Below are 26,007 nucleotides of genomic sequence, written 5' to 3' on the forward strand. Positions count from 1 at the left end.
TGCTGACAAAGTTATTTTGTAGATATAATTAGCATCTAAAATCTGCTTGTTATAAGCAAAGGAGATTTCTTAATAGTGTCAGTGGGCATCATACAATCAGCTGAAAGACATTAAGAACAAAACCAGGGGCTGGGGATATAGCCTAGTGGCAAGAGTGCCTGCCTCGGATACACGAGGCCCTAGGTTCGGTTCCCCAGCACCCACATATACAGAAAACGGCCAGAAGCGGCGCTGTGGCTCAAGTGGCAGAGTGCTAGCCTTGAGCGGGAAGAAGCCAGGGACAGTGCTCAGGCCCTGAGTCCAAGACCCAGGACTGGCCAAAAAAAAAAAAAAAAAAAAAAAAAAAAAAGAACAAAACCAGAGGCTTTCCCAGAAACACAAAACTTCTGCCTAGAGAATATAGCATCAAATCCAACCCAAAAGTTTCTAAGACTTGTCACCTTCCCTACATATTTCAGACTTGCTAACTTCTGCAACTGCATGAGCCAATTTCCTAAAATAAATTTCTTATTTTGTATTTCCACTGGTTACTTTTTTCTGAAGAACCCTAGTTGATATTGATTCGGGTATTGAGGGTAGTCCTAGAGAAGTTTGAGTTGGTTGTGGAGTTTCTGAAATTAGTTCTCTACTATAATTAGACTTAGGCAATAAAGGCCTGGATTTCCTGTGGTAAAGAGGAACTTATAGTCCATGACATGACATATTAATAAAGATACAATCATTGAAAATAGAAAAGCAAGGCTCTGCATAACCATATAGGTGATACCTGAGAGTATTTGTAAACTAATAAGTATAATAAAATTAGCAGGTGGCTCCTAACTGCTAGATAAAGTAGGAAAATCAAAAGAAAAACCCAAGGTTTCATATGCCAAGCTTAAGCAGTGCATAAATGGCCTATGTCTGCCTGAATAAAAACCTCTGTAAGTGCAGAACCAGATTTCTGAAGATCAAAATCAGAAAGTCATTCCGTTGACTGCTTAATTACAAAAGAAACTAAGTCCCCCCAAATCACAGAATTCTCTGTATACAAGTGACAGCATTGAGTAGGAAGAAATGGGATCCTGAAAACTGGAATGGGGACATATGGGCAGAGCCTCATAACAACAGGGACAATAAACATCTATATTCTGTCAGGTTATCTATTAGTAGAAGCAAGTTCTATCAGGTCTTTATTAGAAGAAGCAAGGAATTCCTAGACCCTCTACCATCTTGCTGTTATGACTAGAAACACTATGAAACACTAAAACCATAGTTTAGTGTCCCTATGTTAGTACAGTCACCAGGCTTCATTCACCATATGAAGCCTTTGTGGGATGAAGCCTTGAAAGTTCTTTGTACCACTGCTTAGGCAATTACAAAAGTAGTGCAAGAAAGACAGATGAAGCCTTGTAGGAGGTCACTGGGAAGTGATTAACATTGTTCTTGTAGAATTACAGTGTTCTAGATGTCTTCAAAGAACAGAACTGGTAGGGTGACTGAGGGTCAATATCATCAAAGTATTTTGTTTTTATGTATGTACATATGCATGAATACATGCATATATATTCATATATGTACATACACATATATACATACCCTCCTCACTCTGTATCTGCCTACCTCACCACATAATTCCTCTTAAGAACAGTGCCAATGCCCGCATCATGCCTTTAAAATTTTCAAAACTGTACACACTTTTTATATCCTTTTCTGTATTGTACACATCACTCAAAACTAAGGTTACTATCTAGAATCAAGTAAATTACTACATAAGCTTATTGTGGAGAACATACCCATATTAAAATATCCATCGGAAAATTTCCTTTACACATTACCCAGTATCAGATATTTTGTTGTGAAAACAGAAAATTAAATTCAATCTACTTTATTTGCATGAAGACTCTCTAATGGCTTCCTGAGGATGTTTTGCCAGACAAGTAGGCTCAGTCCCTACTCTACTTGTAGACTTACATACTACCAGACCCAGCAGACCCAAGTTCAAAGTATGACCCATGGGGAGGCATGATGCTCTCCAAAAGAACCAAATAGTTTTTTCCAGTTTATACTGAGAGAAAGCTGGAAATATATAGATAGGAATCAATGCTAGAGTTGCAGAGTAATAGGAACAAAACATAAATTTTGGTCAAGCAAAGTTTATTGATAAGGACTCACTAAAAGATATTACTTTTAATATTGCAGTTCAACAGATAAGAAAGGGTTCGGGCAGTTTAATTGGTTAGCTAGCTATGCACAGACCAAATTAGGTCCTAGATTAAATGAAGACAGAATGTGAGAATAATACTTCCACAACTATGAAAAATAAATTTGTGAGAAGTTTTCAACATTGTTAAAGAGTTCTGTGATTCCTGTCTATGCTAGAAATTAAAGTAGTAACCATTAAAAAATAAAATTAAAAAATAAAATAAATAGTAACCACTAGTACTGACTGGGATCCTTAAATGCAATGAGAATAATTGGATACTGAGAAAACAGAGTCCAAATACCATTATTTAAAAGCCAAACACAAGAAAAGCATGATAATAATAACGGATAGCACAATGAAAATAACCAGAGTAGTCTCACTCACAAAGACAGAGTTGAGAGTTGACCACCATGCACCTAGAAAAATATTAATCCTTACTTCATCTACAAAGTAAGAAGAGTTCCAGGTTAAATAATTATTTAAATCACAAAAACTAAGAGTAAAAGCCCTGTCAATGAATTCTTATGAGAAACATGGATTCTATCAAGGAAGGACATTATTATACCTCACTACAAAAAAAAAAAAATTTACTGACAATTTTCCCCCAAATGAACAGCTTTTCCAAGACTGGACACTGGCTCCTAATAATTCCAAGACATCCAAACATCATCATGTCATCTATAAGAATAAAAGCTTCAAAAAGCTTCTGCCCAGCAAAGGACATTGTTGCTAAAAAAGACAATGGATAGGAGATCTTTACCAGCAATACATCTAACAAGGGTCTAATAACTAGACTATACAATGAGCTTAAAAAGCTAAAACTCAAAGAATCAGTAATCCAGACAAAATGTTAATTTCCCATAAATTTTTCGAATGGCCAATAAATATAGGAAGATATGCTCATTCATGGCCATTAAAAATTATACTGCACATTAAAGGATATAGTTACTAAGATAAAACCACATCCTGTAGAATGGGAGATTTTGCCAGCTATACAAGGGCTAATATCCAGAACATACAAAGAACTCAAAAAACTAAATCTCTGAAGAACAAATAACCTAATTAATAAATGGGCAAAGAAGCTAAATATAGACTTCTCAGAAGAAGAAAAATGGCCAATAACACATGAAGAAATGCTCAATATCTCTGGCTGTAAAGTGGAAATCAAAACAGCATTGACAATGCATCTCACCTATCAAGAATATAAACAACAAATGCTGGAAGGGAAGTGAGGAAAATCCATTTTTCCTATTTGCATTTTCCTATTACTAGGATTGCCAGAACTCACAAAGCATTCACTATTAGTCATGGTGATGAAATCACAAATTTTTTGTTTTCTATCATTACTATGATATGCTCTTTATATTCTAGAAATCTTAGTTCCTCAGAATGGAGTTAAGACTGGATGTTGACACTAGAGACTTTCCATAGCTCTGAATCAATAAGCAAAGAATGGAGCTTGCAAACTAGTTCAAGGCCAGCCTGTGCTACTTACCAAGATCCTGTCCTAAGGGGAAAAAAAACTGAGTATATACAAGATTGAGATCAAACATGACCTAAAGATACAAGTAAAATTGTTCAAGAGCACAGGACCATCTCCTGCTAGCAGAATTTTAGATTTGCCAGCCCCTACAATCACCTCAACCATCTGTATCTGTCCATGTAAGTGAGAGAGATATAGATACATGTATGTAACAATTAAATTAATTTTAATAGTTAAAACCTAACACTTAACATATCACTAAATTGGCTGATACAATCACATATGCAAGATAGAAAAATCGTATCAATTTTTTCCTGGTGCTAGAGTTGAATTCAGGACTGAGTGTGCCTTGACTACCTCTCTTACCTACCTCTCTTACCTGTACTCTTCTACTCCTCTATCAACTGCTAACTCAAGAACAGCCCAGTGGTTTTAAGTCACTCCAATGTCCAACCATGTCATTCTCTCCACCCCAGTAGAGAGGAAAGGGCTCTCAGTCTATGATACGATCATACCTTGCCTCTTCTTTCAAATATCTCCTAAGAAGCTTACCCTGGGCACTATATATAAAATAGCAAATACTCAACACTTTCCACTGATGTTTTGTATATCCTTCGCCTATGTAATTCTTTTTTCCTGAGTACACTAACCACCTTCTGAGGTATATCCATCCTCCTCTACTTGTTAATACTCTTTTCCTCTATTTAAATGTAAGCTCATTTCTTTATTTCATTCACTCTTCCAATACCTAGAATAATGCCAACATGTGCTCTAGAAGCACAAACTGAAATAACATATTAGCCTTAAGTTAAAACTCAAATCTTTCCATTTATGTGAAAATGCTATTTACAAAAACATCAAAGTGTTAAGTGAAATTAACTCCATGGTATGGAAACGAGTGTTATATCACTGTTGTAATCATTTTCAACATGCCATGTGAAACTGTAGCTTTTGTTGTTGTCATTCCTCTTGTGTCCCCTTCCTGTGGTTTTTGCCTACACTATCACTGTATCTCATCTGAGTACCCTGGATACTGTATATACTTGTATTAGAACTAGGGAAGGGAAAAGGAATATCAAAATCGAGAGAAAAAGGATAAAAGACAAACGACTCCAAAAGCAATACTTACAAAATAATTTGGTATAAACCAAATGAACATCTCATCAGGAGGAAAGGGAATGGGGGAGGAGGGGAAATGAGGGAGGAAGTAACAAGTTATACAAGAAATGCACCCACTGCCTTATGTATGAAACTGTAACCCCGCTGTACATCACTTTGACACTAAATAATAAAAAAATCAAACAGGAAAATGTTATGCACCATCCTAATTTTTCTTTATTATCTTTTTTGTTTATTCTTTAAAATTTTTATTATCTTTAGTTGTACAAAGAGGTTTTAATTCACATGTTAATTTATGAGTATTCTACATCTTGTTCCATGTCACCCCCCTCCATCATTCTCCCCATCTGTCCCAAACAGTCCTAGTTCTGCTTAAATTCTTTTCAGTGATTTGATTTTACAGAGAATATGAAAGTAAATGTTCCACTCTTTCACATTTTTCCCCCATTTAACCACAAATTATGAGCTCTATAGTCCCAACTTCTCTACTTGCCAAATAACAGGAACTGGTCCATGTGATCAGCTTCTTAAAAATCTAGTCTCTACTCAATAGCTATGTACATATGAACACATAAGATGATGCTAAGCGAAATGAACTCCAAGTGATGGAAACAAGTGCTTTATTACTGTTATTTTCAACATACCATGTGAAATCATGCCCTTTTCTTTTGTCTTTCTTCCCCATGTTTTTTACCCCTGATATCACTGTAACTGATTTTGGTACCCTGGGTATTGTTTATCAGAACTAGGGAAGGGAAGGGGAACATCAAAATGGAGAGACAATGGGTAAAAGGCAAACCAATGCAACAGCTATACTTAGAAAACAATATGCTGTAAACCAACTGTACAACTTGGGGAGGGGGCAGTTGGGGAGGGAAGAAAGGTGAGAGAAAAATGAGGGAGGAGCTAACAAGTTTGATCAGAAATGTACTCACTGCCTTACAAATGAAACTGTAGCCCCTCTGTAACATCACTTTAACAACAAATTAATTAATTAATTTTTTAAAAAATCTAGTCTCGGGGGCTGGGAATATGGCCTAGTGGCAAACAGTGCTTGCCTCATATACATGAAGCCTCGGGTTCAATTCCTCAGTACCACATATATAGAAAAGGCCAGAAGTGGTGCTGTGGCTCAAGTGACAGAGTAGCTAGCTTTGAGCAAAAAGAAGCCAGGGACAGTGCTCAGACCCTGAGTTCAAGCTCCAGGACTGGCAAAAAAAAAAAAAAAAAAAATCTAGTCTCTAAAAGTCAGATGTAAAGAAAATTTATATGAAATTTTCATACCACCTAAACATAAACTTAGCTTTAAATTGGATTTCATTCTCATAATGCAAATAGCACTGGATCCTATAAGATAGGTTTCACTTGCTCCTAAACTACTTACTCTAATAAGTATAGTAAACTATTTATCTGGAAGTTCCCTTCTGACTCTACTTAGGCACAATACAAATAACCTAAAAAATGAAAAACTCTCACAAATGAAAATTATGTCTTTAATATTATAATTATTATACTTTACTCAATGGAGGACCTTCACACTACTAATATTTATAACCATTCAACTTATAATGCTCTTCCAGCCTCAGCAAACACCAAAAAATAAAAGCTGCCTCCCCAAATGTGATATAATCAAGCATATGATCATGATTCCATTTAAATTACCTTCAAAAAAAGTCTATGGTATTCAAAGATAACCTTTGGCAGAGACATGCAATAACTATAACGAGTTCTGGGGTGAAAACAATGTTAAACTTCTTGATCTAGGTGAACCCCGGGGGCTTCATGTATAGGAGGCAAGCACTCTTTGCCATTAGGCCATAGTCCCAGCCCCCTGAGACTAGATTTTTTTCAATTAATTAATTTGTTGTTAAAGTAAAAACAAGTAAACAAGTAAAAAACTTATGAAAAAGTAAACATTACAGCACTTCAAGAACATAAAAGATAAAGTTGATAAGCTCAACATTTTGGAAATGATTTGCTCCCAAACTGTCTGAAACAGGTTTTATAATTCAAATGAGTTCAAATTAAAATACTCAAGTTGCAAAACAAATAAGAGTCCTGTTGTGAGAATCCTGCCCTACCACTTGCCAGCTCTGTGAACTTGAACTTACCCTCCCTCTTGAGTCTGTTACTGCATCTACAAAATGGGGATCTACTTCATAAGCTTATTGTGAATACTACGTTTGTGTACAGCATTGAGAAGAGTGACAAGACATACTAAGTACTCAATAAATGTTGGTTCTTCACTCTTGTGGGATACTTAGTCCCCAATGATGCTAAATATTGTTTCTGCTATAGCCAACTGACAGATGAGCACTGAAATGCAACAGAGCTTCTTAAAATAACTTGCACCTTACTCTATCTAAAAAGCAGTATCACTAACAGTTTTCTTTGAATTTGAATTTACCAAAATAATTGCTATAACACAAATTGCACTCAGCTCCACTCCAGTTCTTAATTCTTCATTACAGCTAACAGCTACACAGTTCTGAAAACTAAATTAACATCAAAGCACCATATGAATACAGTGCAGGATTTTAAAATGACAATAACTGCTGTTTTATAGTAGTTACATGGTAAATGCAAAACATACTTTCTGTATTGATCTTATTTGTTGTTGTGACAATCCAATTAAGTACACATATTACTGTTCATCCTCATTAAAATTATGTAAGTCCATTTTCCTGGACAGTACATTTATTTTCTTCATTTTCTTCACTTCATTGAGGTCACAGGGACTCAGACTATTTGGAGAAACAGTTCATCTTAAAGAAAAGATTGTAATTCTTCAGCAAGACTTCCATTTAACTGAATTCTAAAGCAAGTACCTCTCTTCCAGAGGATCCGAGCAACTCAGGTATTTAATCACATTATTTCAATCTCACTTGAGATAACTTTCTTGGTTTACTAAGAAGCTTATCCATTTGCCAGGTGTTAATCCATGTGTCAATTTGATAATCTTATTGTTAACAGTAGCTTTTCAGAGAATAAGTGCGGAGGATCAGTTTGATGGCTATATAACGAAATTATCAGTGTCATACTGAAACATTAACATTAGAGATTTACAAGACTGGCTCAGCACATCAGCAACACACTCCAATCTTACTTGCTGCTTCTTTCCACCAACTGATGTAACATTAAGCCTCCAAATAAATTAATAAATATAAAACAAAACGTTCATCTTAAATATCAAGTCATTTTCATACCATATTTTAGTACTACAATTCTATATCAACTGTAGCATTATGGCAGAAATGAGTCCTTAAAACTGCTCTGCCCAGCCTAACTTACAGTATATTTTTTAAGCCTCAAGCAATGTTATGCAACAAAGTTTTCTCAAATACAGCATTGGGACAGCTCCTCTATATCCCAAAAGAACAAAAACATCTAATTTACTGAAGAGCAAGTGATAATGTTCTAAATGGTTTAGACATACATATATGTGCATGTGTTTCTGTGTGTGATTTAATCATTAGTATGACCTTAAAGGAGAGGAATTATGTCCTTTTCCCCCCACACCAAGGAAAACCTGAGGCACAAAGATTTGCGCTAGCTAACAACCCATAATTTACTAGTAGGGTTATGTTACTCTGAACTCTTGCTAACTCTCTTATCCAATGGAACACTTCCCTTTCAATAATCTCTTGTTCCTACTTTACACGGTAGGTTTGTGTGAGCACCAATCACACGGATAGAACCAGGACTTATATATACAAGCCATAAAAAGAGGCTAATGACAAACTTCAGACTATACAAGTCGGTATGATAGATCACAGCAAGCAAAAGATCATATTGAGAAGAACTAGGATTAGAAAGTAAAAGCAGGGACTGGGAATATGGCCTAGTGGCAAGAGTGCTTGCCTCCTACACATGAAGCTCTCGGTTCGATTCCCCAGCACCACATATATGGAAAACGGCCAGAAGGGGCGCTATGGCTCAGGTAGCAGAGTGCTAGCCTTGAGCGGGAAGAAGCCAGGGATGGTGCTCAGGCCCTGAGTCCAAGGCCCAGGACTGGCCAAAAAAAAAAAAAAAAAGAAAGTAAAAGCAACCAATATTTGTAATATGTGTGATAACTCACAATTACTACACAGAAATCTGATCTGTTAATTAAGAAATTCAAGAGCTAGTGGTTTAGTTCAGTTTATGAAGCTCAGAAGTAGACTGCCTGTCTATCATAAGCAAGGCCCTGGGTTTGATCCCAGAGAAAGAAAAACAAAGGGGAGGAGGGAAGAAGAGAATGAGGAAGGGGAAGAAGGCAGAAAAGAAGGGAAAACAGGAAGGGAAGAAGAGGAGGAGAGGGAGGAGAAGGGAAGGAGGAAGGAGAAAGAAGTAAGGAGGAAGGAGAGAGAATGAGGAATGAGAGGGAAGAAGAGGAGAGAGGGAGGGATTATTTAGAGATAAAACTGGAGGGGTGTCCTATCAACAGAAAAGTGTTAAAACAAAACTGGGGAGAATTTAAAAACACACACACACACACACTTAACCTATTAGAAAGCTCATCACTTTTAATGGCTCATTTATACAGTAATCATTAACACTCAAGAAAAATACCAGTCTTCATTTCTTCATTAGTCTGTTAAGAGTGCAATTATGTGCCAGGATCTCAAACCTCTATCACAAAGGAGAATGTGTTTAACAACAAACACACAAAAGAGAAGACATTTGAAGTCTTTCCTAATCAAAGACAAGAAAATATATCCCACCAAAAATAGCAAAGATTCTTTTCCAACAAAAATATCAATGGGCACTCAAAAACACAAACCTTCCTAAAAGCAATTTGGCAGTGAATGAAAATACATAAATGTATGCTTTTTAAGCCTTAAAATGTCTTTTTAGTTCATAGTATATTTCTGCATGTGTACCCTTAAAATCCAAAATGTAGAAGAGATTTAAGCACACAGATGTTTATACAAATTTTAAAAGAAAAACTGGAAACTATCTGACAGTGCGACTCTATCCAGCAATAAGAATGAATAAATAATTTGTATCTTCCATTCCATTTAATAATTAAGAAAAAGCTCGATGTTACTTTTTTAAAAACAAGACATAGAAGTGCAACCAAGAGGACAACAACTTGTCTTAGTCTATTCAATCTGCTATAGCAATATACATTAGACTGTGTAATGAAAATGTATTGCTGAAAATTTTAGAATAAAGGGGAGAAAGAAAGGGAGGAAAAGGAGGGGAGGGAGTAGAAGGGAAGGAGGGGAGGAAAGGGGGAAAGGAGATAGGGCTAGATTTCAACTATGGAGAACTATTAATAGATTTTTTTTTTTACAAATTAGCCAAACCTAAGGCCTTAGGGGTTTGGTATTATATGCAGTCAACTAGATTAATACACACATATTTCTAAGTTATAAAAGTAATTGGAAAATCTTACTGGCCTACTTATAGACTGGTAAGTCAGTCTGAATGCAAAGAGAATGCATAACACAGAATTCAGCTAAACCAAGACAGACTAGGAATTACCAATAAGACATCAAGAGCAGAATGGAATGTCCAGGTAAGAAAACAGAATCTAAAACCTGGAAGCAATGACCAAAGAATCATAACTGAAAAACATGTTTAGTCAGTCTGCCAGAGAATCACAAACTAGACTCTATCTCTGACATGAGGAGAAGAAATTCATGGGTTTAAACATAGCTCTGAAAAGTATAACCACAAACTCCCTAATCCCAAATGTTGAAAATCCAAAACATCAAAATTCCTGAAGTCCAAAGTAATGAAATATCAAAGTCCTGAAAATATAATTTTGGAAAATAGTTTTTAATTTTTTTCAAGACTTGATTATAGTTTTAAATGATTTGAGAAACATCCAAAACATGGTGAAAGAATTCAACGTAACTTTACACAATTAAACAGACAAAAATATAACATATTTTTATAAGCTCTTAGGTATACTGATTGTTGCAAGGTCTAACAGTATTCATTAAAACAAGCTAAAAAGCAAGATATGTAAATAGATATCACTACAGCTGACAATTGTGTACAGACAACTTTACAACTTTATTCTGGTACATCCTGACAAATAACCTGAAGTCTTTTTACCAGTCAAAAACTGTGAACGATCACCACCAAACATGCAGTAGACTGGAGCTAAGATCCCTCTTATCTTTCATAAATGCAGGTGGGACATTTTCATTGACTCAAGAAGTTTCAACAATTCTGCATACAAGCATAATTGTTTTACACAACAAAGTCAATGTTGTAATAATGCACAAGAAGTCAAACTTGCAACAAATACACAAGAGTAATTAGTATTCTCCTAAAAGTCTCCATATAATTTACATTCCCAGGATTGGAAATGGTGCAAAAACAAGTATATAGCATAGTAAGCTGTATTTTTAAAAATGTGTTTACAGGGGCTGGGGATATAGCCTAGTGGCAAGAGTGCCTGCCTCGGATACACGAGGCCCTAGGTTCGATTCCCCAGCACCACATATACAGAAAACGGCCAGAAGCGGCGCTGTGGCTCAAGTGGCAGAGTGCTAGCCTTGAGCGGGAAGAAGCCAGGGACAGTGCTCAGGCCCTGAGTCCAAGGCCCAGGACTGGCCAAAAAAAAAAAAAATGTGTTTACAATTTAAAATAGCTGAAAGACTAGTAGTGAGGCTCTGAATTCAATTCCCGTTACTAAAAAAAAATAGCCAAACAAATAAATAATAAAATAGTGAGGTGGAGACTAAAAAGGAAAACCAAAAAGAAAACATGCATACAAAAAAGTGAACTAGGAAAATTGTAGGAACTTCACAGAGAAAGTTTATAAGAACTGATCAACTTTGATGAACCTTAACTGCATCTTAAAGTCTCTTCGATCACAATCAACAGCTGTTTTCTTTTTTTCACTGTGGGTATTCACTGGGAGAATAATTCACATTCATAAACACACAGTAATTCCTTTAGAAACATCCTTACACACACCCAAAGTAATGTGTTACTGTTATACCATTTGTAGTTATTCATTCCAACCAATATAATGCATAAAAATGCACTAATCCCTTTCTCAGATTTCAGATTTCTATCCTTAAATAGCTTTTCTTTCATTGGATATATTTCAATAGCAGCTGTCAGGATTTCAACATTTAGGACTCCAGCATTTCATGGGTTTGGGATTTAGCAGATTTTAGGATTCAGGAATTTTGACCTTTGGGGATTTCAACATTCAAGGTTATAGAGTTCTGGGCGGTGTATCACTCACTCCCAAGACCAGACAAAGACCCAATGCTCCTACTACTAGAGAAATAAAGGTAAAAGCTGACAACTCTTACAATTAAATAACAAGAATCCCTCTTGATCCAGGACCCATAAACTTCATAGCAAGTTTATATGTAATTAGTATTAACCAAAAATACTAAAAGTTGTATTAGCGACAGTAATGTTAAGAGAGTACAATGTGAATTACAAGAATATTATCTCATCTAATCCAAATGATTTAGTTCAGAATAATGTGACAGCAAGAATGAACAGATTGTGAAAAGGGTCAAATGTCTAAGAGTTTGTGTTTGATTGACTAGAGAAACAATGGCACCATTAAAAGAAACACGAAGTCATTCCCAAGCTATTCATGAGACAGAAGTAGGAAGATCCTGATCTGAAGTCATATCTGCAAAGACCAAGACCCTATCTGCAAAATACTGAGTTCAAACATCAGTACCAACAACAACAACAAAATAAAAAGACGGGGAAAGAGATAAAGAATGATGAGATAATAAATGGTAATTATTGAGCATTTCAGGTAGAGTATTTTAATCATAACCCTATAAGGTACTAAATTAGCTCACAAAAGCTAATTACATATATGCCATCCTCCCTTCTTCCTTCCTAAAAGAACCTCCATTTTGTTCAGATATGGGGCAGCAATACATTCAAGGAAGACAAGTACTTTTCCCAGCAAAACGATGTTTGTTTGAAACAAAAGTAATAATTTCCCTTGGCCAATAAACCAAGTCTGATCAATGAGACACTAGATGGACACTGGGAACTTCCAGGAAAACCACAGCTATCAAGCATATGCATCTTGGAAGTCTTTAGGAAGCTTGAAGAGAGCAAGCTCAGAATAGTTCTTGATTTCCCGCCTCCTCACTTTCACTATTTCCCAACCTATCAACAAGACAAACCAAATGTCATTCCAAAGCATCTTTCCAATCTTTCTTCTTCTATCAATCTCTACTCCTATCATTCTGGTATAAGCCACTATCAACTCTAAACTGGACTCCTAGTAACTACTATCCTAGACAATCTCCCTGACACTTGTGCTCCCAAGAATTCACTCCCCACCCAAGACAGCATGAGAGACCTTTAAAAATGTAATCAAGCTGTGTGCCCTCATGATAGTAATCCCAGCCATTCAGGAAGCTGAGACCTGAGGATCGTGGTTCAAATCCAGCTCGGGGAGTTAAGTCTACCTCAACAAAGCTGGAAGTGGAACTGTGGATCAAGTGGTAGAGCGTTAGCCTTGAGCAAAAGAAGCTTGGGAACAGCACCCAGGCCCTGAGTTCAACACCTAAATACACACACACACACACACACACACACACACACACACACCACATATAGAAACTGGAACCCTTATGCACTCTTGGTACGATTGTAAAATGGTGTAACCACTATAGAAAATACTAAGGAACCTCCTCAAAAAACAAAGAGTAGAACCATTGTATCATGTAGCAATACCACTTCTGAGTATACAGTTAAGCTTTTGTGAAGCAAGATTTCACAAAGGTGTTTGCACACTCATCTTCTCAACAACAAAAAAAAATGGAAACAATCTCATTGTCCAATGACAAATGAATGCATGCAGAAAATGTGGTACCCTGGGTATTGTATCAGAACTAGGGAAGGGAAGGGGAACATCAAAATGGGGAGACAAGGGTAAACGGTAAACCAATGCAACAGCAATAGTTACAAAACTATATGCTATAAACCAACGGTACAACGGGGGGGAGGGATTAGGGAAGGAGGAAGGTAGGAGAAAAATGACAAAGGAGGTAACAAGTTTGATAAGAAATGTACTCATTGCCTTACATATGAAACTGTAACCCTTCTGTACATCACTTTGACAATAAATGAATCAATTTTTTAAAAAAGAAAATGTGGCAGGCATACAAAATGGATTATTCTTGCTTGAATCTGCATGTGTGATGGTAATGAAGCTTGAACTACAAGCCTACATTGTTGTCCCTCACAGCTTTTTTGCTCAAGGCTGGTGCTCTAACACTTGAGCCACAGTTCCACTTTATTCTTCAATCTTAAGAAATCCTGTCACATGTTAAAAAATAAATAATATTAACCTAAATATAATAAGCCAGTCACAATTAGACAAACACTGTATGATTTCATTTATATGAAACTTCTAAAGTAGTCAAACACAAACAAAAGGTGAAATGGTGGTCGCCACAGACAGGGGAAATGAAATTTCAATAAGTACAGTTCCAGTTTTGTAGATGAAAAGGTTCTAGCTAATAGTTTTTCAATAATGTGAGATATTTAACTGTACAATTAAAAATATTTCATTTTATGTATTTTTCTACCAATTAAAAATAACTATGCAGGGGCTGAGAATGTGGCTTAGTGGTTGAGTGCTTGTGTAGGATGCACGAAGCTCTAGCTCTAGGGTCGGTTCCTCAGCACCACATATACAGAAAAAGCCAAAAATGGCACTGTGGCTAAAGAGGTAGAGTGCTAGCCTTGAGCAAAAAGAAGCCAGGGATAGTGTTCAGGCCCTGAGTCCAAGCCCCAGGACTGGCAAAATAAAATAACTATGCAGACCAAACAAAAAAATTATAAATCATGATGTTACCCAGGTGAGGGTTTCTGGGATAGATCTTGGTTCTAATTCTTTTGTGTCCCACAGAAGTGAGCAGTACCCAGCCAAACAGCAGTAAAGCAAAAGTTTGTTGAAAGTGAAGTGAAATCATACTCTGAGAATGGAAGGGCAGACTGAATATGGATGCCACAGCAGTGAGGCTAACATTCTCTATTGTGTCTTTATATGGGGGAAATCAGCAAAGGTGGGTGGGTCACTGGGGAAAAGTAGGGCATTCTTTTGGCATAAACTCTGATGGACAGATTGACAGGTAGGGCTTATGTAACAGATGGGTGTTTGCAACTGCTCAAATCTGTCAGGACCTGTCCAAAGGAATCTGTGCATGCTCCTCACAGACACTGGGCAGTCTTGAATCAAGACCGTGGGCATCTTTGGGGTTGGGAGGTAAGCATACTATCCTTGTCCTCCCAGACACACACCTATACACACCAAGTGAGGGTGCTAGTTTGCTCTGAAAACATCCTGATTATCAGGATGTGATCCCAGTCAGAATAGCTGGAGGATTTTTATGAGTACCTTTTATCAGGACCTTCTGGTGTACTTGGGAAGCTCTTGAGGCATTCCTTAGGCAGAGCAAGATCTGTGGCTGGATTTATGGGCCAGTCTCCTGAGTGGCGCTGGCAACCATGACTCTGTGTCTATCTGCCTGCTTCAGTATCACTTCACTACTCTCTTTAATATGCTTCCATTTCTTCCTTCCACACTCTTAGTAAGCCTAAAAATTGTAACAAAGTCTAGAAGGCTCTGTAACATCTGGTCATTCTCAGTTCCACGATCTTTCTTACAGCAAGGTCTTTATCAAGCTATTTCTTCTATGTGAGAAGGTGTACTCCAACTCTTCAGAGACTTAGCTCCTTATTGTCCCTCAGATTCCACCTTAAACCACCCTACCAAACTAGGAGTTGTCCCCACATCATTTTCTACTTTTGTTTTCTCTTTCATTCTTTAATGGTATTTCTCACAACTTTATTTGTTCTCCTATATTCCCAACTGAGAGGCAAGCTCCATGGAAACAAAGACCTCATCGATCACTCATCAGAGTCCCCAATAAATCTGTAATATATTTAGTATTCAAATACTAAAATTAATTTCACATTCAAAAAAAATCACTCTATGAGCACTTTCCAGTTTTATATTTCCCTATTTTCTATGACATATAACAAATTTCCTATTATAAATCTTTTACATTAAGAAAAATATTTGTTGTTTGACATTTCAACAGCAAAAAGCTTTAAACCTTTTGGTTGCATAAAGTAAAAATGTACAAAGAGCTTAATGATACACTTGGCTTTCTAAAAATATAGAACTCTTCAATTTCACTGCTCTTATTTAGTTCAATCTCAATCTCAGGCCATTAGTGATCTGGCTACATAGGTCACAAAAGTGTCTCAAATGATGCTATATGACTAAGTGCAAAATGGGGGCTGACGGTATAATTGAGTGGTACAGCACTTGAATAGCAAGCATGAGGTTCTGGTTCAATCCCCGTATTGCAAAATTAACTAAACAAATGCAACAGAAAACAACTTTAAAAATCCTCAAGAGATCATGGCATAGTTCTATAATTATCCTACATCTACCTATTTAGACAAAAAGAAATTAACAATAACTAACACACTTGCCAGGTTCTTTTTGCCCATTTTATATATACAATTCATTTTTTTTCTTCAAACCTTATTTTAGAGGTAAGAAAATTTAGGCACTGATTGGCTGAGACATTGGCCCACAAATACAAACCACTGTCAGGCTGGAATTCAAACTCAGGTAATTCTGCTCTGATGTAGAAGCTATGTTCTCCATCACGCTATACAAAAGTAGAACCAGACTCAGCTGAAAGATCTGGATATAATATACTACTCACCTTTATGACCACATTCCTTAAATTATACTGATGAAAAACGCTCAAATAGAAATAACTAATTTATTGGATAGGAACTTTTTAAAAAGTTACACTTAGAAAATAGCCTTAACTCTCAGTAATTACACATCTTATGGGAAGTTTTTAAGACTTCATAATATTTAATAGCAAAATTTAGTTAGTTGCCAAAGACAAATGAACATGGAACTCAGAAGGTGCTTGGACAATAAAGATCTAGAATTTAACGCAACTAACAATGTATAATTTGATTGCTTCTTCAGGCTCATTTCCTAATTTAACTTCAATCGTATTTTATGTTTCAACATAAAAATCCTTGGCACTGGAGGATAAGGGACAATTTCCCTTAACAAGAATAGTCCTAAATCTCTATTATAATGTAATATATTTCATCTCTATCATACATTATGTAACAATAACCTTGTAAGGACTCTCTAAGGATTAAAGGAAACATAGAACATGCAAAATTCTTGATAGTATTTGACCCCCACATGCAAATACACATGGTACCCTATAAGCAGACACATCATTGACTGCTCCTCTGGCTATCGGCTATTCCCATTTCCATTTGGCATTCTCAAGTATCAATATCCATGCTCCACAGGCTTTTCTACTCAGCTTCCTATGCACTTACCCTACATGACAGCAAACAACTCCTGTGAAAAAGAACTTCTTCACAGAACTCTACCTTTGTACTGCAAGAAAACACTGCATACCTCGATACCATATACTATCATCATAATGTGTTATCAACCTCTAAGTGGATACATCTCCTAGTAGACTTCAAGGCAAAGTAAATATCTTAACCTTGAAATGCCAAATGTCTAGCTGAAACCTGGCACATAGCCAGTTTTCTGTTAGCTTGTTTAAAGAGAAAGAAAAATAATTTATAAAAAGAAAGGGAAAAAGAGAACTAAATATATTCCTTTACATCACACCTATTCCAAAAGGAATAAAAACGTAGCTCAGTGGAAGAGCCTTTGTTTAGCATGGATTCAATCCCCAACACACCTCAAAAAAATAAATAAGAAGGGAGTTGAAAGCCAATGGCAGTGGATCACCCTAGCTACTCAGGAAGTTGAGCTCCAAGGATCAGAGAAGCCAGCCAGAGCAGAGCCCATGAGACTCTTATCTCAAATTAACCACCAAAAATCTCAAAGTGAAGCCGTGGCTCAAGTGGCAGCAAAAAAGCTCAGGGACTGTGCTCAAACCCTAGGTTCAAGCCCCAGAACCAGCACAAAATGGGATGACAGGGAGATGAGTAGAACATAATAAAACAATTAAGGTAGTAATAAATACGGTACAGCTTCTTTAAACATCCTACAGCATATTCTAAACTGAAAATGGTATAGCTAACAAATCCTAGCAAAAAGGAAATTACTCTCAAGACTATAGCCACAATGGCTATACAGTAATCACTACAAGGGCCAAATGAAATAAAGCCAAAAATCAAATCAATCATTGGCTTGGGGCTCCCTACCTACAATTTAGAACTTTTCCTAGTAATGAAGTTCTCTGAGGAGGAAATGTTCAACTAGAAGAACAGAAGACTAAGAACACACAATAAAGCAGGACCAACCCTTAACATCAGCAACAAAGGAACTAGTCAAGGAAAATGGTTACTGAAGGTAGGATTAGTAGTGTCAAGTCTGAATCAAATACTTACTAAGATGAATACCTAGGCTGGATAAGAAAAAAAAACAAACTATTTACTTCTGATCCTAGAAATGAGTGAAATTTCAAAAGTTAATTTTAAAACAAATGATATACCTATACTTGAAGACAGTGCTATTTATGAAGTAGAAAGAAGACGTCAGCTCTGATGTAGCTGGTTTTATTTGTCAAATAACTGGAAAATATACTTGCAACTAACTTTTTCTTAATAACTTCACAGATTATCCTGCAAGTCCAATCATATACAAAATAACTAATCTTATATTAAAACAAGGGAAAGAAGCCTGTTTCTTGGATTTTCAAAAGGCTTTGCCTAAATTATTCATACAAATCAAAATCTTAAATGTTTAAAAGTAACTTATATTTCTTAGAAATCAAAAGTCAGATTCACTTCTAATTTTAGAAGAAAAGCAAGTTTATAAAATGTCTAGGGGCTGGGGATATAGCCTAGTGGCAAGAGTGCCTGCCTCGGATACACGAGGCCCTAGGTTCGATTTCCCAGCACCACATATACAGAAAACGGCCAGAAGCGGCGCTGTGGCTCAAGTGGCAGAGTGCTAGCCTTGAGCGGGAAGAAGCCAGGGACAGTGCTCAGGCCCTGAGTCCAAGGCCCAGGACTGGCCAAAAAAAAAAAAAAAAAAAAAAAATGTCTAACATTTTCAAAGCACTGTATCACTAAATTTGAGACCTACTTCTACACTGTTTCCTATCTCTTGACTTCTATTATCCCCCCCTCTTCCATCAACAACCCAGAATTAACTTGCTCATAGATCATATTCAAGCATCACAGTGTCACTCACCCATTCATGAAAGGATATTTAGAATTCCATGAGTTTAAGAACAAAATTGAGGATATTCAAAGTGTCTTTTTCTCCTTAAAATATAAAATAAATTTGTGGTCTATAACATGTTCATTTGTTAAATGTTCACAATTAAATATTTAATGTGCTTCCCAAATAACCTAGGAAAATGGATATGCCAAGAAATTCATCACGTTTGTCCCATGGCTTCCCATATTGCCCAATACATGGCTATTTATCCCAATTTTAAAGCTGATGACACTTCCACATGTATGGAATACACAATGGAACACAAAAATACTTGATGAGTGAGACCCAACCTTTTTTCTCCTTCCATTCCCCGCTACTTTACATACATCCTATACATAATTATGCCTATTCTACTTCAAATTCTACATTCCTCCAAATCAGCCTCCTACTGTCCTCCAGCAGTTTGCAATCTTTACTGAGATATTCAATCTATCTCATACTATTTACTTGTATGGATGAGGTTAAATGCAACATACTTGGTAAGAAATGTAAGCTTTGCAATCATGTTAATGCCTACTTCTGCTACTTATTTTGTATGATCTTGGTCAAGTTACTTGAGTTCATGGTGCATGTTTCCTCTTCTCTTGTTTGAAGATAAAAGCAATTATCTACCCGATGTAACCTTAGAACCCCAAACATGGATGCATATAAAGCAGTCAGTATAATAATGACATCATTAATTATTTAATCAAGTACCTGGCCCACACTAGTTTTAAGCTTCCAGTGGGCTCTGTCCTATATCATACTCTTCCATACTCATTCTCATTTGTTTTATTCTGCTTTGTTTAGCACTTGCTTGATAATACTCCTAGTTATAAGCTCTAACATCTGTCAAAAATGTCTTCTAATCAGTTGTTCATTATACAATTAGCTTGAACAGTTTATACTTTACTACGTGTGTGTCCACATATGTATGTTTGTACAATTTTGGAAGTTCTTACCTCAAGTTATCAATGACTAGGCCAATATCTAAAGTGTTTGATATAATTACTCAAAAGAAAAATCTAAACTAATCTAAAAACTAGCATGCATCTGGCCACAAATCAAGTACTTAGAAAATTCCCATGTGAGCCTTCCTTCTGTATAAAGTTAAGCTAAATCTTATTTTTCTAACTGTCCCTTTCAAGTTATTCCTGTGCCATGACATCCTCATCAGAAACCAAATAGTTCCTGATATTTTCCAGAAGACTTAAAGTATTCCATGTTTTGAAGCCACTAGACTATTAATAATTCTTAAATGTTTAGGAAATCTAGATCAAACAGATACCAGCAGATTCTTTAATCCTATGGCTAGCAATGCAAAACAGAAATGTTTTCTGGGTATATGTTAGCAGTGCAAAGAAAGAAGTTTGTCTCAAGGATTTTCCATTGACAGTGATGCTAATTTGAGATGTTTCTGTCCACATTAATAAAAGCTCTACAAGTGTGGTTTTTTTTAACATTTTTGTACTGACCCTTCATAATGGTATTCTACTTACAACTAAAAATATTTAAATTTTTATGGAGATTTAAACACTTCTAACAGGCATTTTAAAGATGCATTTTATATTTTTATAATATACTAAATTAGGCCTCTTGCCCTGTGATGCCCAGTTACACCTTGAGATTCTGCAGAGACCCTACCAGCTAGGCTCTCACCAGATATATCCTTCTCACTTTGGACTTCCCGGGCCCTAGAATCATGAGCTGAATAAACCTTTATTTTTACAATCCAAAATACATGTGTGTGTATACCAAATTAGTGGAATGATATAATTGAGATAGAACATATATAGACATTATAGAATGCTTTAAGCCACTTTAAAAATTATAGCTGCAAATGCTTTAAGAAAAAATGTTTTTAAAATTCTGAAACTAGCTACAGTAGTACATACAAGAAAAAAAAAACAATGTTTTAGCTGCTCTATATATTTTGCCCATTTTGTACAGGTAGTCTTTATTCTTTCATAAACTGTTTCTTGGGAACAATATCTCAATGAGATCAATCACCCCAGTGAGATTGACTCACTGACTCTATACCTATTTGGCTATATATATATATATATATATATATATATATATATAATATCTTTAAAGTGATAATTACTAAAGTTCTACTTTGAAATATACTTACCAAGCTCTTAGTCAAACATCCTAGTTGGGAGACAGTGGCTCACACCTGTAATCCTAGCTACTCAGGAAGCTGAGATTTGAAGAATGCAGTTCAAAGACAGCCAAGGCAGGAAAGTCCATGAGACTCTTATCTCCAATAAACTCCAGAAAAAAAACTGGAAGTGACACTGTGGCTCAAGTGGTAGAGCACTAGCCTTGAGCTCAAAGAGGCTGAGGGACAGCACCCAGGTCCAGAGCTCAAGCCCCAGGACCAACAAAAATAAATAAATAAATCTCTTTCAGTTCAAATCATGCTTTCAATTGTAAGCACTTTCCAAGAGCCCTCAAAAAGTTAATAAAGAGAAAGGGAGTGAAGGGATAACATTGTGCAAAAAAGAAATGTTCTCATTAGCTGACTAATGTAACTGTATAACCCCTATGTACATCACCTCTTTAATAGTAACTTTTAAAAATACACATAAAGTTTTAAACTTTTACTTTTACTACATAACACTGTAAAATATTTACACAATTAATTCAAAAAAAGGAAATACTAAAAAGGAAATGGAAATATAAACCTATACTCATTATGACAAAGGATGTTTATTTTGATGATTTGTTGCTGTGCGTTTCTATTCAAACACTTGGTGCAAAACTCAGGAAAAGACACATGACTTAAAGGCCAATTTATTCTTAACATGCACTAAAAGTTTGCCCTTGGGAGGCAAACTTCAGTGAAAATGGATGCTTTCTAGATTTTATTAGCAAGAGGCCATGTTTTAAGAAATTTCCAAAAGCAAGTATTAAAATACCAGTTTGGAGAGGAAAATAGAAAGTGATTTGCGTTGTTATTTTACTCAGCTATTATGAATACTGACAATTAACTGACAGCTTTAATCAGGAGCCAGAGAGAACAATTTTCTCAAAATGCTTTCAGAAATATTTAATTTTCAAAATTCACATGAATTTAGTTCTCTTATGTCTGATGTCTTTCTCCATTGCCTAGAGTGTAACATGGCAGTAGTTTATAACTCTGTCTATGGGTCTACTTCCTGAACTGCACAATACCACTAATAGATTATGTTCTGGGCTTAGAACATTTACAAATAAACCATAAAAGAAAGAACTACTCATGTAGTGTTTTAAAAAAGAAAGGAAAGAGACATGCAGAGGCCACATAGTTCAAAGCCATTTTCAATGTTTAAATTTCATGAGTTTTTTCATTTACTTTTTACAAAATACCAGTGCTATGGGCTGCATTTACAAAAACTTACTAAAATCACTGCAATTCAACTGGCACACTGTGTAGTTTTATCACCTTAAACTTTATATGAGAATGTTTAGTCAAAATCAATATTCTAAGAAAGGAAAAATTAGGGATACCAATAGCAATTCAAGGGCCATTATTATTTTGATAAGTTTACTTTAATATATCACAATTTAAATGCATTTTGTGTGGTATATTAGATTTTTCCCCAAGAAAGACTGTCTTTTTACAGTTCCATAAGTAACTACCTAAAAATTTCAATCTTAAAAAGATTATAAACAGCTTATTAAAATAAAATTACATCTGAAATAGTTGTCTTGTATGATGTACCTACTATATCCTTCTTAGTGGTCAATAAACAGCAAAACTCTCACCTGTTGTTTTTTTCTTCCAGTTGCATTTTGAGTGTACTGGCAATTATTAGTCAAGCTCTTTTGCTCAAGCTATCAAGAGCCACTCTTCTAAAACTTCTGGGTTTTGCCAAATGAGGCAATAAACCTTCAAAGCTATGAGAATCACCATTCTTGACATGTGCCATAGTTTCGTCCGAATAAAAAATAAGCAAGGAACTATTCTACCAGACCCCTACTCAAGCTACTATCCTGATCATTTGAAATATCTTATCAGTAGTAAGTTTACTGTGGCAAGTTCCATTAAAAAAAAACTATTGGTATGTTTCTGAAGTAAATCCGATCTGATCATATATATGTTCAACACCCTACAACTTCCAAAGTGTCTAACAAAGTTTACCAACATCCTTCTTCTCCCAAGAAGTGTAAATATTGTTACAGAACCTAGAGAATAGCTAGCTGCTTAGTCCTAAAGCACATAGGTCCTGAGCACTTCCCAGAGCAGCTGTTATTAAGTGCCAGGCGCCTGTGGGACTATTACTTTGGTTAATGATAGGCCATTTCGTTCTACTTTACTTCCCTCTTGAAATCCTGCACCTGGTGCAGAAAACTTAAAAATCTACTTCAAAAAGCAACGAAGTACTTAAGAAACCTAGGTATTACCTTAGCTCTCCCTTGCCCAAAGCAATCATTTCAGGATCTTTATTGACATAACGACTTAACCCACAACGAATCGGTTACCCGAGGCAACGGAAGACTTTTTTTTTTAAAGTATTCTCAATGTCTACTCGACCCCTCCCCCAAACCTGTGTGCAAGTTTTCAGTCATCGCTAGCACCTTCTCTATTTCACACGATGCTGGTGCAATCTGTCAGAACTGTGCTCAAACACACGTCCAAAATGCCCTGCACTTGAGAGATGAGGTGGACTTGGGGTTGCCTGCTAATAAGCTTCCTGCACCCAATGATGCTCCCAACAGCAAGCCCCCCCCCCCCACACACACACACACTTTAAAACGGCCTCCTTCCACCCACTCAGAAAATACACAAGCAGCTTAGACCTGTTTCCGTGCAAAGCCCTAACCGCCGGGTGTCCCCGGTAGTGGGGCTCTCAAGGAACCCTCTTCAGCGCTTCCCCGGGGACGCCGAGCTCAGCTGCCTTTGCAAAAGCCGCACTAGAGGCCGACGGGTACCGCATTGCTGCGGCCGCCGGCTTCCATTTAGCAGCTGAGGGGGGAGAAAAAAGAAAAGAAAAGAAAGCATAGAACAAACTCGGCCCCGGCTCCCGCAGACCCCGGCGACTCTCCGGCGGCACGAAAGAGAAAGCGCCGGATCGCACGGTCTGGAACGCCGGGCGAGCCGCGCCGCAGGGCGGGGAAGCGAATGCCGTCGAGCGGCTCCCGGGAGGGCGGGGTGTCGGGGGGGGGGGTGGGAGCAGGAAGGCTCCCGAAGTGCCAAGGACCCCCCACGAAGCAGCGGCGCCCCGCGGGGCTCCGACCCGGGCCGTCCAACACCCGCACCCGCCGGGACGCGAGCCCGGCCCGGGGACCGGGGGGGAATCCCGCCGCAGCCCGCCCAGACTCCCCGGCCCTCACCTGTCAGGAGAGCCCGGCGGTCGCCCGCCGCCGCCGGAGAAGAGGCGGCAGCCCCGGCCGAGCCAGCCGCCCGTCGCCCGCGGAGGTGTCTCGGCACCAGGTCGCATCCGTCCGCGGCTCCGGCCACCAGCAACCCGAACACCAGCAGCGCAGCCCAGCGCCGCCCCGGCAGCCAGCCCGAGGCCGGGGCCGGGGCGGGAGTCCCGGCGGGATGCGGGGCGAAGGGACCGCGAAGTGGCGGCGCCCCGGCCGCCGGCCACTCGCTCGCCCCGCGAGGCACCGCCGTCGCCGGCGACTCCCCGGGCCGCCCCCGCCACCCCAGACGCTGGCTCCCGCTGGGCGCCAGCCTGGTCCCCGGGACACCGGCGGCCTCCGGAGCTCGGGTCGCGGCGCCGTTCATTGGTTCCGGTTATTTAAAACAAAAACAAAAAAAAAAAGTGGTGGGAGGCAGAAAAGCACCGCGTCTCCGGGCCCTGCGCGACTCCGCGCTGCTGCCGCGTCGAGACCGGGATCCGCTGCTCTGGCGCGGCTCAACCCCAGCCCAGCGCCCGCGCCGCCGCCGCCGCCGCCGCCGCCGCCGCCGCCGCCGCCGCCGCGGCGCATCCCCCCCGCCCCCTCCGGCTCGCGCCTGTCGTAGTACCACGCTCGGCCGGGACGCCTCCGCCCCTCACACACTCGCTGGCATACCGATCCCCCGCCTCCCTCTGGCACCGCCACCGCGCAGGCGCGTGGGCCGTCGCGGCGGTCGCACGCATGCGCGGGGCTCGGGCCCCGCCCCTCCCCAAGGCGTTCCCAGACAGATGGGCGAGGCTCCCGGCGGCTTCTGACTCGGCCTCCTGGAGGGGAGGCGGGGAAGGAGGCGGGTGCGGCCCGCCCCACGCCCGCCCGGCCGCAGCTGAGGCCCGGGTCGCCCCGAACCCGAGGCGACGCGGAAAGTGGGAGCTCGTTTGCGCGAGCTTCCCCGGTGTAGACGGCGCGGGTGAGACGGGCCTTGCGGTGCCACCCCCCGTGGCTTCGGCACCGGCGGGGCTGACAAGCGGCTTCGCCGTGCGGAAGGCAGCGGAGCCTCGCGCTGTATTTACTCGTCCAACGTGGAAAGCACCCGCTGCGTGCCTAGTGCCAGGCCTTGCAGCAAGTTCTCGGCGAATTTACACGTGGTCACTCCTCTTTATCATCGCCATGTTAGCAATGAAGAAACTCAAAAGTCCGAAGATTATATATATATATATATATATATATATATATATATATATATATATGGCTATATATATTACCTACAGCTAAGCCCACGGCCGGACTTCAGCAGCTGCTGAATGGCTGGATTTGCACTGGCTTCTTACCCTTATGTGTTTAGTAGACCTGACCTCACCGCCTCACCCCACCCCCCCACCCTGCTACTTGCCCCGAGTCCTTGCTGCTGGCGGAATGGGCAGCCGGAAAAAAAAACACAGGGAGAGACTTGATCGCGCTGCCCACCTCTCCGGAGGCCAAGTGCTGGTGTTGATCAGCCTCGGTTCAGAGCAGGCCCATTGGCATGAGAAGTTATGAACTAGCAGGCTGCATGGAAGAGGGGTAGCTTAAGTAAATAGAACTTGTCAAGGAATAAACATGGTCATGAGTTCAAACTGAAATCCAGATTCTTTCTCATACAGATAGCTTTCTGGGAGTGAGGTAGGTTCGGATGGATCCCAGGACCTTGTAGATTATTATAACCATGAA

At 38.8% G+C, this 26,007-nt stretch overlaps 1 protein-coding gene across 4 annotated transcripts in view; it reads right to left on the minus strand.

Annotated features, from left to right (window-relative positions):
• Positions 1–24,857, minus strand: part of Stim2 (stromal interaction molecule 2) — a 103,507-nt gene extending 78,650 nt beyond the window's left edge. For all 4 annotated transcript variants that reach the window (XM_048363817.1, XM_048363815.1, XM_048363816.1 and 1 more), the window contains exon 1: positions 24,289–24,857. In XM_048363817.1, coding sequence (XP_048219774.1) covers positions 24,289–24,688 — 400 coding nt within the window. In that variant the 5' untranslated portion in view covers positions 24,689–24,857. The remainder of the gene's footprint in view (positions 1–24,288) is intronic.
• Between the last annotated feature and the right edge of the window lie 1,150 nt (positions 24,858–26,007).

The sequence above is a fragment of the Perognathus longimembris genome, chromosome 16, assembly GCF_023159225.1.
Source record: "Perognathus longimembris pacificus isolate PPM17 chromosome 16, ASM2315922v1, whole genome shotgun sequence".
NCBI classification, from domain to species: Eukaryota; Metazoa; Chordata; class Mammalia; order Rodentia; family Heteromyidae; genus Perognathus; species Perognathus longimembris.